At 37.6% G+C, this 22,355-nt stretch overlaps 1 protein-coding gene across 1 annotated transcript in view; it reads left to right on the top strand.

Annotated features, from left to right (window-relative positions):
* The window catches only part of LOC121417720, a 33,906-nt gene extending 12,817 nt beyond the window's left edge, over positions 1-21,089 (top strand). The window contains exons 7-15 of the mRNA XM_041611454.1: positions 809-964; positions 3,420-3,722; positions 5,537-5,791; positions 6,475-6,729; positions 12,558-12,812; positions 13,991-14,245; positions 16,562-16,816; positions 19,592-19,728; positions 20,754-21,089. Of these exons, the coding sequence (XP_041467388.1) occupies positions 809-964; positions 3,420-3,722; positions 5,537-5,791; positions 6,475-6,729; positions 12,558-12,812; positions 13,991-14,245; positions 16,562-16,816; positions 19,592-19,728; positions 20,754-20,891 (2,009 nt within the window). The 3' untranslated portion in view covers positions 20,892-21,089. The remainder of the gene's footprint in view (positions 1-808; positions 965-3,419; positions 3,723-5,536; positions 5,792-6,474; positions 6,730-12,557; positions 12,813-13,990; positions 14,246-16,561; positions 16,817-19,591; positions 19,729-20,753) is intronic.
* Positions 21,090-22,355: the final 1,266 nt, after the last annotated feature.

Genomic DNA, 22,355 nt, shown 5'->3' with positions numbered 1-22,355 from the left:
CAACACAGCATAGAATTGTGTGTTGTAAATTTGCATTGATGTGTGTATGTTTTTTTGGTAATAGGTGGTGCGTTATTTTCTTCTGACTAAACAACACTACTCTTTAAATACTTGCAACATTAACTTACGTAATCACGATTCGCATCACGTTTTGCGTACATTTCTATACATCCTCCTAATTTACGAAGTGTTCGGTCATGTGACCCATCAATTTAGTGAAATGCAATAAGCAAAACACGAAATATCGCGTAATAATAGCTGTAAAACGCTTTTAGCCGATATGGGAAATCGCTGTATGAAGAAAATGTTTATTATTATTATTATTATTATTATAATAATCGCGAAGTGGACCGAGATAGGTTTGCTCAGATGGGTTATCGGGTAGGTTTGTGCGTTTACACCGGATTAGAAACCCGCCCGAGAATGGTCTAGGGGGCGCTCCAAGACTACTACGTAACAGCGGTCTTGGATCTGCATCCAAATCCAATTCTTAAACACTTATCAAATTGCCAAAATAATAATTACAAAAGCGTTTTGCTAAAAATGTCACCAAAATCGGAAGTAAAATAAGAGAGTAATGAAATTTTAAACTTTCACTAATTATTTTTTCACAAAATAGTGACATGCAAATGACAGAGTCTACGATTTCCCTTGTTTAAAAGAAAATGCTTGCTTGAAAAACTCGAAAGACTTGTGTGAATTCATCTAATATGGTAAGAGCACGCTTAATATCCTTGGTTGTAAATTATAATTGCTACATTTACAATGTCTAATTAATTGTGTCTTTGTCCCACTTGTATTTTCTCAGTTCCTGATATCTGTGCAGCCGGTTACTATGGACCTCAATGTATTGATAAATGTTATTGCATGGATGATGCATCATGTGATAAAACAACAGGAGCATGTCCTCAGGGGAAGTGTGCCTTGGGATACAGCGTACACGAAGGAAACGATACTTGTCAAGGTAAAAGGATCTTATTTACTACGTAGCGCGAGCTGAATCCTTTTTTACGCAGGATGCGTATCTCGCTAAAACGAATAATCAAAACTCTGATCGCGAGAAGCATATAGACTTGAACATTGGATTTTTAAGCCCAATTTGAGCAGATAATTTACCAATCTCAGTCAACCGTTACTGTGAGCATGTATAGCGCGCGGCCAACGTTCTGTATTTTGTAAAATGACCTGAGAGAATTATGATACTGACAAAAATTATTGGGAGCTAACAGTGAATGAATGATAATTTTTTTAAATTTAAGGAAGAAAAAAGCTGTTTTGGAGCTTTTTACAGCTTGACTATACATTTTTTTTCTATTTCTCAAAATGTTGGGGTTGGGGCCAACTGACAGGGGGCAAATGCCTCCTGTGCTTCCCATTGGTGCCGCCACTAGTCTGGGGCGGAGATCCCGGAAACCCATGATAATTTTTAACATTGCTGATGGCCACCGTTTTATCAACTCGCGGGTACATACACAACACCTTGTGACGGAATCGGCGGCGGGATGGTTGGTTCGGCCCGCCGGCATCTCACTCTTGTCAGAATGCCTGCAGCCGGCGGGTGTTTCGCCACGTCGATTTCCAAGCTTTTAGTCGCGGATCCGTTCGGCAGAGATATATACTGCCGCAGTTGACACTTGCACACGCCTTGATCCTGTCAGTACCACCACCAGGCAACCTCCAGACGGCTACACTCTTTGTTGTCAGCTTCAACAGCTCACCCATATGCATATGCATCTAGCTCGTGTAGTTAAGCTCTCTCGACCATAGGCATCTGATTCCTGTAGTTAAACTTTCTTGACCATAGGTATGGGTTTCTCTGTAGTCAAGCTCCCACGACCGTACCCATGGACGGCATGTAGAATATTCCGTCAGCTCTAAAGCATCCCAATATTCGATAGACGTCTAGAAGCTATGGAAAACGTGCATGTTTCATCTTGACTAGGTTTGCTGCCAAGTTTCTTGGCAGCGAGTAGATAGGATGTATATCTTTGTCTTCTTCATGCTAGTCAGCGATCTGCTGTTAGCTCTGGTCAGTGATGGTTTCAACCAATTGTACCTGTTCCTGAATATCGTCCATTTTAGGCAGCAGGTAGGCATCTTTCATCGTCTCCACATTGAGTTGACGGTAGTCAACACACAATCTTTGGCTGCCATCTTTCTTTTTGACTAGTAAGATGTTGGATGCCCATGGGCTGGTCACTAGCTCAATCAGGCCCTGAGCTAGTAGGTTCCTTACTTGCTCGTCTATTTCTTTCCTCTGTGTCATGGGATATTTCCTCTAGTCTTGACGTATTGGTTTCACAGTACCAGTATCTATGCCATGTTGGACAAAACTGGTCTTTCCGAGATCCGACGGTCCTGTAGAGAAAATATGTGCATTCTCAACGAGCAGTTCTTTTATCAAGTCATGGCATTGGGCTGGCACTTCGTCAGTACTGCGAACAAAGAGGTCCTTCAAATGTTCTGGCATTTCTTTGTTGGTATTTGTCTCAGTTGGCTCGGCAAGGTTGCACATTTCGATGCTCATTCCTTCAAGCCCTAACAACGAAGCAATGGCACTACCTGCCTTTATGATCCTTTGTTCCTTTGTTGGGTTGAACACCCGAACAGGTAGTACATCTTCATCTGCCTTCACAACAGATCTGGCGACGATGAGTCCTTTCTTGATTAGTACTGTGGGATTTGCAGGTGGTTCTACTAGTCTACCACCTAGTGAGACTTTTCTGCCTGTAACTGTATCTGCTAATACCATCTCGTGTCCTTGGGAAATCTAATAATCTTTTCCCGGTACTATCCTCCTGCAGAATGATTCTCTGTTACTATTTAGGTATGGAATTATGCCATAGTTGGTCCTCAATTCTTTCTTTGGCAGCCTAATACATCATTAATTTTGACTAGGAAATGAAGCCCTAAAATGCCCTCATTCTTTAGACTAGCTACTGTAACCATTGTAGTGACGACTATATTTCCAATCTGCACTTACAACATTGACTTTCCTCTGATTCTCCGTTGAATTCCACCTGCTTGTAGTACAACACTTGTCACTGGTAGTAATTCTGGTCTTCTAATACATAATAATTGCAATATAAGGTGCTTAAAAGCAAAACATAACAAGCACCTCATTCATGTAAATATTCATACAAAAATGAAGTGCTAATTTAGCACCTAATGTCCTTGTATAGTGACTTTGAGTGCTGATTTAGTCATTGAAATTTGAACTAGTAAATCAGCACTCAAAGTGCAGTCACTGTAAGAGGATATTAAGTGCTAAATTAGCCTGTCATTTTTAGAGTGTCATATCATTATCATTACTAATCAATTCTAATTTGGTGGCACATTTTGCAGATATCAAATGAAGTGAAAATTAGAAAGGGACTGCATACTGATTTTTCCTATGTGTCATTTTACCATTTATGTAGAGGACGAACCTCCACTGTTTGAATACTGTCCAATGAGTGTAACCGTCATTACGGATCCTGGCAAAGCGACTGCACTCGTGACTTGGCACGAACCTTCAGTATCCGACAACTTACCTGATCCGGTTACTATTGTGCCCGTCATAAATCGAAATGATAGCGAATTCAGTTTATACCACAGCGGATCGATGTTTGATACCGGGAACGGCATGGATTTCGATATAGGGATGTATATCGCTAAGTACAACGCAACAGACGGCTCGGATCAAGAGGTCGACACGTGTTCGTTTGAAATACACGTCAAAGGTAATGTATTATTGATTTGTATATTTTTGGTGAAAATATGTATGCCATTATTGGGGGGGGGGGGAATATCTGAAATGTACAGATGTTAATATGGACCGCTAAACTAGCAATCAAAGACTATGATTAATTACCCTCTCTACTTCCTTTCAAATGTTATTAAAAAAAAACTAATAAACGATTAATGCAACATTAAGGAGAGGTATAAGGCAGAGGCTTGTGGTCCGGTGGGTAATTCTCCAGTCCTTGAACCAAAACGTTAAGGGTTCGAACCCCGCCGTGGCATTTGCATCCTTTAGAAAGGCGGTTATGGCATGTGCCACTCTCCAACTAGGTGCAGGAAAATAGTGTCCGGTAGGAACAATTTTCTTTAATGCAAACTGGTCAGGGTATCTAGGTGCCAACTAAAGCCGTGGTAGCAGTATGCAGAGCTTAGAAAAATTGTATAAAGTGATATACAGTGCGTCCCCAAACAAAGTCCCTCTGATATACGGCTAAATTAATTCCAAAACGTAATACTATTCTGCTCAGATCCGGATGTAGAAATGGCGATTAACATGCTAAGAACAATTGGGAAATACAGCAATGTTGCAAACTTGGAATAGACTGAAATGCACCACTGCTACGTAACATATCCTGCATTCAAAACCACTTAAGCGAGACCGATTAAATTTGTATAGAGTTCCGAATATGAAATAACCTTCTAATCCTGTACATTTCATGAAGAATACCTTCATAATTTTCAATGAATTCAGCCTAGTGTCAGAGGGACATATTCTTTTCTGGGACGCGCTGTATAAATAGCTTTATGGTAAAATGTTTAATAAAAAAAATATTCATAAAATATGAAAACAAAGTAGCATGACATTATCACTGAAGTTTCCTCAGATCTCGAATACGCGTATACGGTACATGCAAAAAAAAAACAACCCAACCGAGCTTCCATGTAAGGTATCAATTTAAAATCCAAATCGTTATGACGGCATCGTCGGCTGCTACAAGAAGCTGATTTGAACTTTATTCCGACCAGATGTCTTGAAGCAAATCGAAATCACGATCTTGTGGTGAAAGTTCAAATAAAGTCGTTCTTTTTCTTGGACCGTAAAAAATGAATGCTAAATGAAATTTAGTAAATACAGAGGCTTTAATAGGAGGGAATTATAACTCGTAAACAAATTGTCGGCATTACTCCTATGTGTTTAAGATCGCATCCTCGATCTGTAATGAAAATCATAAGTCAGAAAAAAAAATGGAACCAGTTGGATTCGAACCTGCTATCTACTGCTTTTCGGGCAGCGACTTTACCACCAGGCTATTCTGATTTACGGCTGAATTACGATGAAATGGAATTCAAATTCCCTCGATCCTCTTCTTTCTGACTCATATCATTAATATGCAAATGCAGACTGTTGTGAATAATAGATAGTAAATAAAGAGGCTTTAATAGGAGGAAATTATATTTTTTCTGACTTATTTTTTCATTACAGATCGAGCCTGCGATCTTAAACACATAGGAGTAATGCCGATTTGTTTTTTTACAAAATGAGATCTGTAACAATAAATCGTGTAGTATCAGGTCGTGTTTAGTGTGTGTCATGAGCATGATAAATATACATGTAAGTCCAATTAATTTGTTGATATATAATTAAAATCAGATATTGCTTTTTTCTGCATGTTATGCAGATAATGGTTATTTGTGTTGCCGTTGTAACTATTATCATCATAATCATCCTCGTTGTCTTAGGGAACTATCCTTGTTATCGTTACATGCATGTAATAGTTTGGATGATAATCAACACAACATAATTTCTCCCCAGACACTGAGGATCCGGTTATTACTGGTTGCCCGCCATCCATGACTGTACCCACGGAGGATGGGACAATGTATGCTACAGTGTCGTGGAATGCACCAAACGCAACTGATAATTCAAATGATGTTACACTGACTTTTAACGAGGAACACACCTGGAGTAATTCTGGCTTGTTCCCCATCGGGCTCACCCCTCTTTCTTACACAGCCGAAGACCCATCAGGGAATAGAGCAACTTGCTCGTTCACTATATCCGTTATAGGTAAATACCTTGAATTAGGATTCCATATTGTTTTTTCTTATAAAGTGTTGCGATTGATGAAAATCAACTACGGAAACTCGGTAACGTATGCAACTAAAATGGAGGTTTGTTTACGATTTATTTCTAGATGTTATGTATAGGTATAAATGAATTGTATGTACGAAATTACACTGCGTCAAACAAAATTACTTTCGTATGAGTGAAAGCAAACTTTGTGTACGAAATGGTGCAAATTAGACTGATTTTTTTACACACTTGGTGCCCCATATCCTGTTATGTGTACAAACTAATCGAATCAGAACGTTTCTGGTGTAAGTTGATGCCATTATCTTGAGCTCGATAAAAGCGTACGTAACTTAAGTGCACAGCCCAATAATTTCGAGATATTCCCAAGAAGAATGCTCCGTTGTCATGGTTGTTAAGCCTAAACATATATGAAGTTTGCATTGCTGTGTTTACAAGCTTATAAACTTTCGATAGGTATATGAGCATTTTCACGGTAACTGACGTTACACGGCACAATTTAACACACTTTTCATTGTGTGTATGATTATCTCTAAAACAACAAATGATGGGAGTTTGCTTATAAGCCCTTATGATCTACTAAATTTACTTTTAAGTCTGGTCTGGATATATACATGCATGATTAACGGGTGTTATAATTTGTTGATTTTGTTTAACAGATGATGAGGAACCTGCTATAAATGGCTGCCCACCTTCGATGTCTGTATCCATGGAAACGGGTCGAGATTACGCTACGGTGTCTTGGATTGCACCAAGTGTAACTGACAATTCTAATAGCGTGACATTGACATTCAATGAAGCCAACACCTGGACAAATCCTGACAACTTTCCTGAAGGAATCACCTCCCTGTCCTATACAGCTGAAGATGCCGCTGGAAATAAAGCGACTTGCTTGTTCACCATATCAGTTTTAGGTAGATTTATCATGTTCTTTCTTTTTTAAATGTATATTGTAAATTACTTTGGGAAATAGGCCTTTAATTGGTTATGTGAGCAGGAGTCTAGTAGGGATATTTTACACAGAGACCTATGGATGATTAACGAAGAGAGTAGATAATTATTGTCGTATTCTCTTCATGTCAAGAAACAACCAAGAAGTCTTTGTCGAAAATTGACGAATCAAGAAAAAATAATAATCATTGAACCTGGGTAAACAACATATTTGCGATTTTTGTCTGTTCTAAGAAAATAGTGACCAGCTTGCTCTTGCGGTACACTTATTTTCGACAAAAACTTCCCAGCTGTACATTGTCTACTTACAAACATTGCAGGTGGACCACTCTTCAAGGATTAAACACATTTATTGTTTTGTTGAATCCTCCGTACGCCTCAGAGCAAAAATTACCTATTGTTAAATTCATACTGTAGAGTGTATGTGAATACCGTCAACGCTTTATCTGCCATTTTCATTCCCTTAAGGGGTATCTCACTGGGCTTGAAACTAGTTCGCGACTACAAATTTTGCTAGTTGCAGAGACGTCTCCGCGACATCTCTGAGACGTCTCATGAAAATTACAGAGTCTCCGAGGAGTCGCAAGAAGATTAAACATGTTTAATATTTTTGGAGACTGTTTCTAGTCTCCGAGAAGTCTCCATCAGTTGCTGCGACGTCTCGGAGACTAATGATATCCGCGACTGCTGAGACGTCGCCGCGATGTCTCCGCGATGTCTCAGAGACGTCTCAGAGACATCGCGAAGACCTGCTGGAGACCAAAAAAAATTATAATACATTGCGGAGACGTCTCCGCGACACTTCTTCACACTGTTTGACCCACTTCAGAAACCACGTGACTGAACGCGTGCTGATATCCCTCCTCCTGCTCCAAGTCAGGTGTATGATCTTTCAAACGTTCCATCGAGACGTCTCCTTGGTGAGAGCGCAAGCCATTTTTGTCTCCGCGACTGCAGCGACTGATAAGTTGGAGACTGTCGCGGCGACGTCTCCGTTGGTGAGATAGGGCCTTTAGCATTTTCTGTAAGATTACTTATTGAGAGAAAAAATAATTTTGGCCGCTTTATAAATGCAATGTGGACAAATTGCTCGAACTCCTCAGGTTCATGCATGTCTTCATTACAAATACAATATCGTAGCTTTGTTAACGTCAGCGAAAATGTGTATAATGCATACAGCTTGTAGTTTCAACTTTGTAACATGTGACAAATATGGCCAGATTGGCATATGAAGGAATGTACTTTTATGCAGTCCGTGCATTCCGTACACATTTTTTTTTACTCATACAAACGTCATTTCGTCATGAGGCAGTATAATTTTGTACACGAAAATTATATTGTGCCACCAGAAATGAATTTAGTGCGACAAAATGTAATTGCGTTCACAAAATTTATTTCGTAAGGCACGAAATTAATTTTGCCTTAACGAAATTTAATTTAGTGCACGAACTCACACGTCAAGTGTCCGATTAAAATTACCTATAATTCACGCCATTTTGTAGACAAAACTTACTACCACCCTTACTATAAAATATCAGTACGCAATGTAATTATGTACACAATTATTTTTTTTACCGCATGATATGAATTTCGTCGAGACAAAATTAATCTCGTACCATATGGAATTGATTTCATGTACGAACTTACATACTTAATTGATCGCGCCAAAGAAATAAACCTCCTGTGGTATGGAATATATTTATATTTTTTGTACACGGGAAAGACTTATGGTAGGAACTAAATTTCATGTACATAATTATATTGCGTAATGCCAAAAAAATTGTCGTAAGGGTGGTTACAATTTTTGAACGGAATTGTACGGCGGACACGTGCCGTGCCATTTCGTATACTAAATTACATGTTGTTGAAACAAAACTTATTTTGTACCATATGAAATTAATGAAATGGACGCAACTACATACCGTCTCACCGAAATTCATTTTGTGTACGAAATTACACTGCGTCATAACAAAATTACTTTCGTATGAGTAAAACACAACTTTTGTATACGAAATGGTGCGATTTAGACTAAAGTTAGACTGAATTTTTTTTATTACACACTTGGCGCCCCAGATTTTTTATGTGTACAAACTAATCGAATCAGAACGTTTCTTGTGTAAGTTGATGCCACGATCTTGAGCCCGAAGAAAAGTATACGAAACTTATAGTGCACAGCCCGATAATTTCGAGATATTCTGAGGCAGAATGCTTAGTCCGGCAGCCAAGGGGGGTAAGGTTGCATTGGAATGTCATAGTTTATTTTTTAACTGATTTTGACTGGTGAGACCTTCTATTTGAAGAATCTACATGCTGGAGCTCTGTCAGCATTGAGCAATTTGAGATATACGCGAAAATCCAAAATGGCCGCCGGCAGCCATCTTGGATATTCTGTTTACTCACTTTAGCATACCTAGAAGTTTAGAAACTTGCGATTTACAGGTTTTAGGGGGCGGAGAATCCAAATCTGAAGTTATTTTGGGGAAAAAACCATGCATTGATGTCAAAAGATACAGATAGCGGCCATTTTCCAAGATGGCCGCCATATAACATGTATTATATTGTTTATTTCCTGTATAGGGTACTTATAATTTTCAAAACATGGAATATACTGGTTTTAGGAGATGGAGAGTCCAAAATCTGAGGTTTATTTGAGGACATAACCATGCTTCGATGTCGAAATATACAAGTAGCGGTCATTTTCCAAGATGGCCGCCATATAACATGCATTATATCGTTTATTTCCTGTATAGGGTACCTAGAATTTTCAAAACATGGAATATAATGGTTTTAGGGGATGGAGAGTCCAAATCTGAGGTTTGTTTGGGGATATCACCATGCTTTGGTGTCGAAACATACAAATAGCGGCCATTTTCCAAGATGGCTGCCATAGAACATGCATTATGTTGTTCACTTACTTTAGCTTACGTGCAATTTTCAAGCCTTGGAATATGAAGATTTCGGGGGATGGAAAATCCAAACCTGATGCAGAGCTGCCAACCTGAACAAGATCATTTCAGTATTTTCAAGGCTGAAAATCAGTATTTTGGTGAGGAAATTAGTATATTCACTGGAATACCACTGGACAACACATCAACTGAAACTTAAGAAATCAGTATTTTGCATGAAACCATCAGTATTCTTTTCTATTTTTAGTACTAAATACGGAAAATCAGAACTACATGTACCTGGCAGCTCTGCTGATGGTTTTCAAGGAATGTGATCATGTTTTGCTCTCAAAATATAGCGGCCATTTTCCAAGATTGCCGCCTTGGAATATGCACTATTTCGTTTACTTACGAACCTAGAATTTTCAAAACATGGAATATAATGGTTTTAGGGGCCAGAGAGTAAAAATATGTGGTTATTTTGAGGATAGGACCATGAGTTGATGTCAAAATATACAAATAGATGAAGAAGATGGCCACCATAGAACAAATATTACAGTAGGCCTACCGTAATTATATACAAGCAGATACCTTATTTATCAGTCATTTTCTTTTTTCTTTGAACAATATTTAGACTTCATCAATTGAATGAGGCAGTAATTGAAATATCAAGATTAAGTGCAAAAAGTAGGATATCTTAGTTGTTATCGCTACATGTATGTGTATGATGAGGCATATTAATCATCTGAATCATTTCCAAATTATATCTCTTGAATGACTATTTTGATGATTGTATGGTTTTTACATATCACTGTGATGATGCAATATAATATAATTACTCCAAAAGATATCTTAGAGTAACCTAAAGTATATGGGAAAGGGTGGGATGTTTATCTTCTTCTGAAGTAATGGCTTGACCTTCACAAAACAATCATTTAATCTCCTGAAGTGATTAACACATTGCCAAATTTGCTGTAAAATAAATTAGTTTCAAATGCTTGATTACTTTGCATATCACTGCAACTTTACAGTTAAATATTATATATGCATTGCACTGACACTGTTGTCGAAACAGGATTAGAATTGTATGCTGAAAGAAAATGTTTGAAACAACTGACTGTCTTCATTTGAGAATATAAAAAAGGGAAAATCATGTTTCGATATTATTCTCCATTTATGGGACCACTGAAAACATCTCTGATTTTGCCACTAGCAATGAGCCAATTGAAAGCTCTAGTCTAGTCAGTTCACGTATGGCATCATCATATCAGCAACAATGATTCCTATCGACTGCAGCCCTGAATTATTTCTTAGGACTTTCAATACCAGAATATTTTTATAATGATAAATGCCAAAACTGTATTATCTAGTCAATTACTTGGTACCATCACGCTGTATTGCACTATGAAGAGTATGAAGCCTTCTCCTGTAGCTCTTTTCCAGACAGTAGCCTAAACACAACGGCTTACCATATCTAGCACTCAACTGATTCCTTTATGTAGGCAAGATATCTTTACCTCTCGAACTTCTTTGTTAATTGAGGAACTATGTAATGAGCACAGACAGAGGAAGCAAGCACCACACAGCCCCTAACATGATGTCTCTCAGCCGGTGGAAAATCTGAAGTCCTGGGATATCGACCCCGCTGCTGAATGGCCAGCAAAGACAGACAACTTAAGGTGACACCTGCATCAAGATGAGACCTACAGAGTGTTATCCAGGAAAAAGAAGTATGAGGTTGGCATACCATGGAAAAGAGTGGTGCAATGTCATAAGGCCGGTGGTCAACAGATCTCAAAGTGGGGCCTCCTGACAGAACCTTAGCGCTTCTTTAGCTGAATCATAAATACACATTGGGAGCAGTTAAGTAAAAAAATCTCCTTGCCCAGAATGGCGTTGAGGAATATTTACAAGTATGTTTCGACATCAAAGCATGGTCATATCCCCAAACAAATCTTAGATTTGGACTCTCCATCCCCTAAAATCAGTATATTCCATGTTTTGAAAATTCTAGGTACCCTATACAGGAAAAAAACAATATAATTTATGTACGCATATGGCGGCCATCTTGGAAAATGACCGCTACTTGTATATTTCGACATCGAAGCATGGTTATATCCCCAAATAAACCTCAGATTTGGACTCTCTATCCCCTAAAACCAGTATATTCCATGTTTTGAAAATTCTATAGGAATCATATGCAGGAAACAAACAATATAAGTTATGTACGTATATGGCGGCCATCTTGGAAAATGGACGGTATTTGTATATTTCGACATCGAAGCATGATTATATTCCCAAATAAACCTCAAATTTGGACTCTCCATCCCCTAAAACCAGTATATTCCGTGTTTTGAAAATTCTATATCCTATACAGGAAATAAACAATATAATGCATGTTATATGGCGGCCATCTTGAAAAAAATGGCCGCTATCAGTATATTTTGACATCAATGCATGGTTTTTTCCTCAAAATAACTTCAGATTTGGATTCTCCGCCCCCTGAAATCTTTAACTCCCAAGTTTTTAAGCATTTTATTATGCTAAAGTGAGTAAACAGAAAATCCAAGATGGCTGCCAGCAGCCATTTTGGATTTTCGCGAATATCTCAAATTGCTCAATGCTGACAGAGCTCCAGCATGTAGATTCTTCAAATTGAAGGTCTCACCAGTCAAAATCAGTTAAAAAAAAAAATATGACACTCCAATGCAACCTTACCCCCCAAATCAGGGTTTGGCTGCCGGACTAGCTCAGCTGTTATGCCGTAAGATAAACGAAGCTTGAATTGCTGTGTATTAAAGTTTGTAAACTTTCGATTGGTATATGATTCGTTAATTTCACCTTTGAGTCAGGTCTGCATCTTTAAGAATCATGGGTGCTATAGTTGGTTCTTTTTGTTTCTACAGATAAAGAGGAACCTGTCATACATTACTGCCCACCTTCGATGTCTGTTTCAATGGAAACAGGTCAGGATTATGGTATGGTATCTTGGGTTGCACCAATTGTAACCGACAATTCTAATAGAGTGACAATGACATTCAATGAAGCCAACGCCTGGACAAATCCTGACAACTTTCCTGAAGGAATCACCTCTCTGTCTTATACAGCTGAAGATGATTCTGGAAATACAGCCACCTGTATGTTCAGCATAGCAGTTATAGGTAGATCCATCACGTTCTGTCAATTTTAAATGTATATTGTAATTTGGGAAATCTTTCTCAGGGAAGTAATATATAGGCCTCTAAATGTTTATGTGGCAGGAGTGGCAGAGAACTACCAAGAAGTCTTTGTCGAAAATTGGCGAATCAAGACAGCATTTTTAATCATTGACTCAAGGAAAACGCCATATGTTTGATATTGTTCGTCAGCTCCGACAATGTAACGAGTTTGCTCTTTCGGTAAAATAATAAATATTTTCGACAAAGAGCGGTACTTTCTCTATTGACAATACGTGCATTGCTTTCTTAAATCCTTCACATGTCTCAGTAATAAAATTCTTGTTGTGTAATCTATATTGTAGAATGTATGTGAATGCCGTCAATGCTTTATCTGCCATTTCCAAAATCTTCGCCTCTTTTTTTAGATTACTATTTGAGAATAAAATAATTTTTGCTTCTTGGCGTGAATTGGAAAAAATTTGCGGCGGACCCTTGGCGGGCCATTTTGTATCCGAAATTACATTTTGTCGAAGCAAAACTCATTCTGTACCACACGAACCTGGGGCCCGTTGCAGAAAGAGTTGCAATCAAACGCAACTCAAAAAATCACGCGCAACTTCATTTTCAACCAATCAACAGCGCGTATTTTTGACTTGCGATTGATTTTTTTATTTGCGTTTAAACGAAACTCTTTCTGCAACGGGCCCCAGACATTATAATGAACGCAACTACATATCCTTTTACCGAAATTATTATTAGTGTGACACGAAATAAATTTTGTGTACGAAATTACGCTGCGTCATGACAAAATTACTTTCGTATGAATAAAAATAAATGTTGTGTAAGGAATGGCGTAAACTTTTTATTCCACCATTGGCGCCCCAAATTTTTATGTGTACAGACTAATAGAATCAGAGCATTTCTGGTGCAATTTGATGTCATGATCATGAGCCCGATGAAAAGCACACGAAACTTCGCGCACAGTCCGATAATTTCGAGATATCCTCAATAAGAACGCTCAGCTATATTGAGCCGTAAAAGGAATGAAGCTTGGATTTTTGTGTTTAGAAGTTCATAAACTTTCGAATTGTACATTGTACGAATCGTTAATTTAACTTTTGGGTCCGGTCTGGATCTTTGAGAATCATGGGTGTTATAGGTGGTTCATTTTGTTTCTACAGATAACGAGGAACCTGTTATTCGTAACTGCCCATCTTCCATGTCTGTATCCATGGAAACTGGTCGATATTACTCTACAGTGTCTTGGATTGCACCAATTGTAACGGACAATTCTAATAGAGTGACATTGATATTCAATGAAGCCGACGCCTGGACAAATCCTGACAACTTTCCTGAAGGAATCACCTCCCTGTCCTATACAGCTGAAGATGCCGCTGGAAATACAGCTACATGCATGTTCACCATAGCAGTTATAGGTAGACCCATCATTCTTTCCATTTTAAATGTATGGTATATTTTATTTCCTGAAATGTTGCTTACATGTAGAGAGGTATTACTTATTTTTTTATGTGAGCCGGGGTCTCGTAGGGGATGTTTTTACACGACGTATATGATTCAATAATAAAAAGTATATTATCGAATGCTTTTCATGTAAAAAAAAGAGTCTGTGTGAAATATTGGCAAATTAAGACACCATTTTGTATCATTGACTGTGGGAATCAACGCATATGCGATTTTCGGTCTGTTCCGTAAATAATGACGAAGCTTATCTTGTGGTACACCTTTTCTGACAAAGACCTCGCAGCTGTACATTGTAATTGGACAGACATTACAATACATTGACTGTTTTGTTGAATCTTCCGTATGTATTAGAGCAAAAACTACGTATCTAAGATGTAGAATGGGTTTGAATACCTTCCATGCTTTATCTGCCATTTCCCAGCCTTTCGCATTTTCTTTTAGATTACTTATTGAGAGTACCATAATCTTTGCCGCTTTATATCTATAATATGGGATAAATTTCTCGAACTGCTCAGGTTCGTGCATGTCTCCTACAAAACAGAAATATATATATATATATATATATATAATATATATATATATATTATACATGTATAAATAGGGTAGGTTTAATGACGTCAGCGTAAGTATAAGTCTCATGTTTAAGAAAAGATTCCGTTCATTTCTTACACAAACATGAATTTTACTCATACGAGTCATTTCGTCATATCGCAGAATAATTTCCTGCACGAAATATTTTTTTTGCCTCACGAAATGTATTTTGTCTCGATGAAATGTAATTGCGTCCACGGAATAGAATTCTCATGGTACAGAATCGATTATTCTTTAACGAAATGTAATTTTGAGTACGAAGTGGCACGCTAGGTATCCGAGTACAAATTCCGTCAAATTCAAGCCATTCCGACCACTTAAATTGTTACCACTCTTTAATACAAAAAATATTTCGTCATTACGTATTGTAATTATGTGCACTATATTTTTTAACCACATGATATGAATTTCGCCGAGACAAAATTAATCTTGTACCATTCGAAATTACATAATTGATAGATAGCGAAAGTAATTTCATATGGTACGGAAGATAATTCTGTACCCGGAATAGAATTTCGTTGCAACGCGAAGATAGATTCCGTAGGTACTAAATAACATTCATTTTTAAATAAAGTTTGTGCACGTAATTACATTTCGTAATGAGTAAATGTTGTCGTAAGGGTTGTAATTGAATTTGTGAACGGAATGGCGTGGATTGGATGAAATTGTGAGGTAGACGCTTGGCGGGCCAGGCGATATACAACATTAAATCTTGTTGTTATTAAAAGTCATTTTGTACCAAATAAAAATGATTTAATGGACGCAACTACATATTGTCTCACCGAAATTCATTTTGTTTTGGACGAAATGAATTTGATGTACGAAGTTACACTGTGTCAAGACAAAATTACTTTCCTATAAATGAAATATAAATGTGGAGCGTTGTGGCCCAGTGGATTAGTCTCCGGACTTTGAAACAGAGGGTCGTGGGTTCAAATCCCAGCCATGGCGTAGTTTCCTTCAGCAAGAAATTTATCCACATTGTGCTGCACTCAACCCAGGTGAGGTGAATGGGTACCTGGCAGGAAGTTATTCCTTGAAATGCCCCAGCGCTGTAAAAGGCTGCGGGGCTAAGGCCAGGGTAATAATATCCAAGTCCTTTGGAAGCGCATAGAGACGTTATTTATAATGTGTATTATGCGCTATACAAGAACTGTCTATTATTATTATTATTATTAAAAAGAAATTTTGTGTATGCAGAAGTGTAAGACATTTTTTTTATTGAGTCTTGGCGCCCCATATTTTTATGTGTACGACCTAATCGAATCAGGGGAGCGTTTCATGAAAGGACTTGTCGGATGTTTTATCCGACAAGTACTGTTTTATCCGACAGTTACTATGGTAACAGTGCCTCTCAGCCAATCGTTATCAAGGAAAGTTGTCAGATCTGACAACTTGTCGGACGAAAACGTTGATGAAACGTTCCCCTGATCATTTCTGGTTCATCTTGATGCCATGACCATGAGCCCGATGAAAAGCACACGAAACGTACTGCACAGCCCGATAATTTCAAAATATTGTCAAGCAGAATGCTTTGCTAATAAGCGTTCGAAAATATTATAGCTGTCATTGCTGTTTAGAAGTTAATTTGAATGCAATTTGTTCATCTCACTTTTGGGTCCGGTCTGGATCTTTGAGAATCATGGGTGTGTTATAGTTGGTTCTTTTTGTTTCTACAGATAACGAGGAACCTGTTATACGTAACTGCCCACCTTCCATGTCTGTATCCATGGAAACAGGTCGAGATTACGCTAAGGTGTCTTGGGTTGCACCAATTGTAACGGACAATTCTAATAGAGTGACAATGACATTCAATGAAGCCAACGCCTGGACAAATCCTGACAATTTTCCTGAAGGAATGACCTCACTGTCATATACAGCTGAAGATGCCGCTGGAAATAAAGCTACCTGTATGTTCACCATAGCAGTTTTAGGTAGATCCATCATGCTCTATCAATATTAAATGCATATTATAAATTATTTCGGGAAATGTTACTCAGAGAAGTATTATGTAGGACTTTAATTGCTTATGCAGTTATGTGAGATGTAATCTAATGGGGGATTTTTTATACAGCGTCGTATGGATGATTTATGAATAGAGTAGATGCCTTATCAAAAGCCCTTCATGTTTAGGAGCAACCAAGAAGTCATTGTCGAAAAACGGGCGAATCAGGACACGATTTTTAAGCATATTAAAACATTTGCGATTTTTAGTCTGTTTCAAAAATAAGACCTTGTTGGTCTTGTGATACACCTATTTTCGACAAAGACCATACAGCTGTACAATTATTGTCTTTTAGCAGACTTTTCAATACATTTAGCGATTTATTGAGTCCTCCGTACGTCAGAGCAAAAACTTTGTATTGTGAAATCTATGTTGCAGGATGTATGTGAAGACCGCCAATGCTTTATCCGTCATTTCCAAGCCCTTCGCATTTTTTTTAGATTACTAAATGCAGAGAATGAATAAACTTGGCCGCTTTATATATGTAATATGGAATAAAATTGCTCGAACTTCTCAGGTTCATGCATAACTCCTAATACAAAATCATAGAGTTTAATGACGTCACCTTAAGTGTGTCTCGTGTTAAAGAATGTAGTTTCAACTTGTAATGAGTGAAAAAAAAAAATGGCTGGAAACACAACTAATTATCCTTTCGCACGTCGCTTCTTATCACTGGCGTAAATCCGAAGCGAGTACTGGTGGTGGAGGAAAGGGGGGGGGGTGGTGATAGCAATATATTGATTGGAAAAGTCATATCATAAAGAAGATGATGCAACAATCTAAATTTGGAGCAAAATTCATATTCGAAATATTTATTGGATTGTTATGGAATTAATGTGATTTGAAGCCGTCTTTTAAACGGGTTAAATTTTAAAGTGTTTCGGAAATATTGTTCTATTTTTCCTGTGTGTTTCATTAACGGCATTGGTTTGGTCAATGTCCTCAGGAACTGAACATACTCTGAACTTCAAATATAAAGTTTACCTATTTTTTGTACAAATTATTCCTCTCTTTCACATAGATGCACGGATACTATGACCCCCCCCCCCATTCACGCCAGTGTATCAAATGGATGTTTTAATTGGTTTATGATCAAAGTTATAATTATATTCAAGAGTCATACAAATCATAAATTGACGTATTAAAACCATTCTCTTATGAAGCAGGGGATAGGCCAATAACATTGGTTATATGCTAAACGTACGGATTTGTCCTAGCCAAATCTTGTTAAAGATTAGATTGAGCGAGGGATAGGAGCGACCGCGCGAGGAAATTTGCATTTCAGAATGCAAAATTTGCCAAATTTTAGAATTCTGACCGCATTTAAGGATGAATCCACGCATTAACTGTTACTCATTAATCGTTACTCAACCTACAAGAGGAAAGAACATTCTAGACAAAATTATAACTAATGATACATGTTTTTGGTTAAGCTGAACATTTCGTCGCCGAATCCACGAATTGGCACACGTGACCGTTGATGCGCGAGTGGCACTTTTCGAGATAAACGCGATTAAAGATTTTTACATTTTCAATTGCAAGTTGCTATAGGATTGTGAGGTTCAACAGAATAAAGAATGCACATACCACTAGCTAGGTATTTACCCATGCTTCCAATGTAAACATTTTATCAAATGAACATCAAATCTTGACGTAGCAGTGATTCAAACACAAGCATAACAAGTGTCGTTTTGTGGAAAATATTCAGCGTGCGTAGATCTAACGGCGCGCACGTGCGTGCCATTTCAGGGGTTATTTTACAACAGATTTTCAGGCTAGTGTCGTTTTTTTCACTTTAGTTATTTCATTAATTACAGGGAATTTGGTTCTAAAATTTCGGTCTAATGATAGACCATAGCCAAGGCATACTAAAGCTGAAGGATACTAAAAATTGAATATTTAAACAGAAAGATACTCACAATTTACTTTTCACGTGATTTGGGACGTTGTGCCACTTCGTGGATTCGGGCGATGTCACAGAATCCACGAAGTGGCACACGCGACAGTTGATGCGAGTAATCACTATTTGAGATAAACACGAATAAAGATTTCCACATTTTCAATTGCCCATTGCGATATGATTGTGAGGTTAAACAGAATTAAGAATACACATACCAAGAGCCAGCTTTCTACTGCTGCATTCCTTGATAAAAATATATCGAATGAACATCAAATCTTGACGTAGCAGTGATTCAAATACAAGTGTCGTTTTGAGCGTAGAAACGGCGCGCACCTGTGTGCAACTTCATGGATATTTTTTACACAGGATGATAAGGCTTGTTTAGATTTTCACTTTAATTATCTCATTAATTAGAAAGACTTGGGTTCTAAATTTCGGTGAAATGATAGACCATGACTAAAGAATACTAAAACTAAAAGAAACTAAAAATTGACTTTTCACGTGATTCTGGGACGTTGTGCCACGTTGTGTGGATTCAGCGACGATTCTAGTAGTATTTCCCAAAACATTGTCAAGGTTAATTTAACTTTACTGGCCTTTGCATGATCTCGATCATGTTACCTAGTTCTCAGGTATTATCTTCATTGATACTTGTTTACTCTTACATGTAAGTCAGAGTTGTATGAAACAGGACCATATACTTCGTTAGTCATGATGACTTTTCTTGGTTGAGATATTGACGACCCCGCTCCTGTCGCTTGTCATTTTTTTTTTTTATTTGTTAAACGTTGATTTCATCTACAGAGGTCACTTCCGCAGGCAATGTGCTGGGCGTGGGTGGATTGGTTGGATTAGCTGTAGGAGCATTTGTTCTTTTTGTCACATTTTTACTCTGCTGCATGATTGCTTTAAGAACGAACTGCAAGGACATAAAGGATGGAGTAAGTATACTTCTCAATCCTATCGTAGGCGGTCGTTAGAACCGTCGTATCAATCAATTTTGGTCAAAAGAAAAATCGATTTTGAGATTTTTGCAGAAAATTTAAGTACAAATCCTACTCTATTTATAACTAACTTTGTAGAGAGAAATTCATTTTATTTTATGGATTATGAGAGGATTTTCAAGGCGATGTTATACATTTTTTTAAATAAAATGCGCAAATCCAATTGGAAACATGCACTGTAACAGAGCGATACGACGTTTTGACTGACCGCGCTCATTGAAATCGCGGTCAGGGTTGTTGTATTACCCTATGACGTTTTTTGTACGGGGCAAATCAAAACCGCTCAAACCGAAATTACAAGCATGTAGCTCGTTTGTGATATTTTATCTGATCCTTGCTTTTGTTTAAAAGTAAGGATACCATTGTCAAGCAATTGTCTTGGTCTTTCCAACCATGTATTTTTCAAGCAATGAATATTTTGTAAGGCTGCGGAACTAAGTGTGAAAATTATAGTAAACTTTGAAGTCGATTTTATCTGATATGGGTTTGCACCGTGGCATGTGTGATAAGACGGTTCGGGAGACCGCCATCTATATGTAGTGTTTATTCACATGTACAACACTAAATATTGAAATATCCTCATTGCAGCTGATGCATTTTCTGTGAAACTGCATCTGAACTCAACGCATGAAAATTAAACGCAATTGGATGTAGGTTCGTACCTTACGCCCTATCCATTCCATCATTTCTATGATGATTTTCTCTTGCATTTCGGCCAACACTAATTTGAATATGTTTCAGTTTGGTTTAATTTATTATGGCTCTGTTTTGTGTTGATCGTGCTTATAATACATTCAATAGTTATGTAAATAATATTATAGCTTGTTTAAAGGTAAATCATTTTTGTTCCTATATGTTCTCCTCCTACATTACATAGAAAGTAGGACAGTTAGTCATTCAGGCAACAATGTTGGAAGATCATAATTGACTGTTGTTATTATATGATTGTTTATCATCCCCAGGCGTTAAGGAGACGTGACCCAGTTCGTCTTTCATCATTTCGTGCAAGACGCGAAGGTGATGCCATCAGACATTCCGACAATGGCAATTTCTTACGCCCCTACATGGTCTCAAGTAACTTCCGGTCAGAATACATGTAATGCTCAAGTGTGGTTATCGTCTTACGAAAAAAAGTTTTTCTTAAAACTTTTCGTGTCTTCAAATACCTCCACCGTAACTCCACCTCACACCTTGGTACCTCGCTATATTATCTACCGTACATGTATTTTGACGTCATTGAAAAACAGTTAAAGTGATTGGTTAACGTTGGTTTGACTTTTAAAAAATCTGAGCTAGAAGGTCACACTTGTCACCTGTGTCTGTGATATGTTCCAAAAATGAAGCCCAGAAAAAATTTCGTTCGAAAATGATTATATAGTGCTTCAAAAACTGAAATATAAAGTGACCGGAAACACCATCTTAATTTCATCCCTTACACTTATGTGTACTATTTATGTGTCTATAAGACGCCTATTTACAAAATCGGGGTTTGCCCCTTAGTTTTAGCTTTTCATTCTCAATAATGGTTGTTTTCAGGGTTTATCAGTTCTAATACATGCACTTGTACACATGTTTCATCTTGGTTTGAGAATTTTTTTAATCGGCTGCTCACAAAGTTAAATAATACCTTTAAATGATCTGAATCGCAAGAGTAAGCTCCAGGCCGTGGTGTATCGTGAGCCATGGCACAGGAGGAGAAAGGAAAACGGGATCTCTGAACGGTAACACGACATCACCTCTTGCTACGGTCTGAATATCTGAAAGGGTTTGAATTAGGATAATAGCAATATAATTATTGGTTGACAATAACCATGATAATGTAAAGGTAAAACTTGGGGTCTATTTACTTTTGGATGTTATGTTTTATGTTTGGCTTAACGTGCAGATTTTCTACTGGAGCAATTGTCGTCGGGAGCGACTGTCATGGAGCCATCTGAACATCCTATATATTTTTTAGTTCATTAAAACGATATATGCATTATGTTGTCCGATCGGCAAGTAATAATTTACTCGTAGAACCTTTCATCGGCAGTTTTTGTATGAAAAATATGATCTTAATATTTGATTCCGAAAACTTGCTAGAATTAATCATAAGAAGGTGAAGGAATTAGCGTAATTACACTTGTATAAATACGTTTATATTTTCTTACATAAATTTATGTGGTGCGCAGCCTAACTTTAAATCAATCTGACTAAATCATGCAAAATTGTTCACTATTGCTTTAGAATTACAACCAAGGCGGGTCATTGAGTTTATAGCAATGATATGCTTTAAGCCTTTTAAGAGTAGGTTTGATGCAGTCACTTTATTAATGAAGAGCCAAAATCTTAATTGGAAAATCCGAATATGAAGAAAAGGGACAAGAAAGAAAAAGAGAAGAAATTAAAAAGGACGCTTTATGTCAAAATTGGCATTTTGGTGCAAACGGATTTTTTTTCACCATGAGATTGTACTCTGCGTAAAGTAATCGTGCTTTTTGTAGTAATTGAGTTGAGCGAAGTCTTTTTAAAGTGATTTCTGATTGAGAAAAATACATAAGCCTTTATTTTTCCGCGAGCGAGCG

The sequence above is a fragment of the Lytechinus variegatus genome, chromosome 6 (assembly GCF_018143015.1).
Source record: "Lytechinus variegatus isolate NC3 chromosome 6, Lvar_3.0, whole genome shotgun sequence".
Taxonomy (NCBI): domain Eukaryota; kingdom Metazoa; phylum Echinodermata; class Echinoidea; order Temnopleuroida; family Toxopneustidae; genus Lytechinus; species Lytechinus variegatus.
This window is presented reverse-complemented; position numbering and strand designations above follow the sequence as displayed.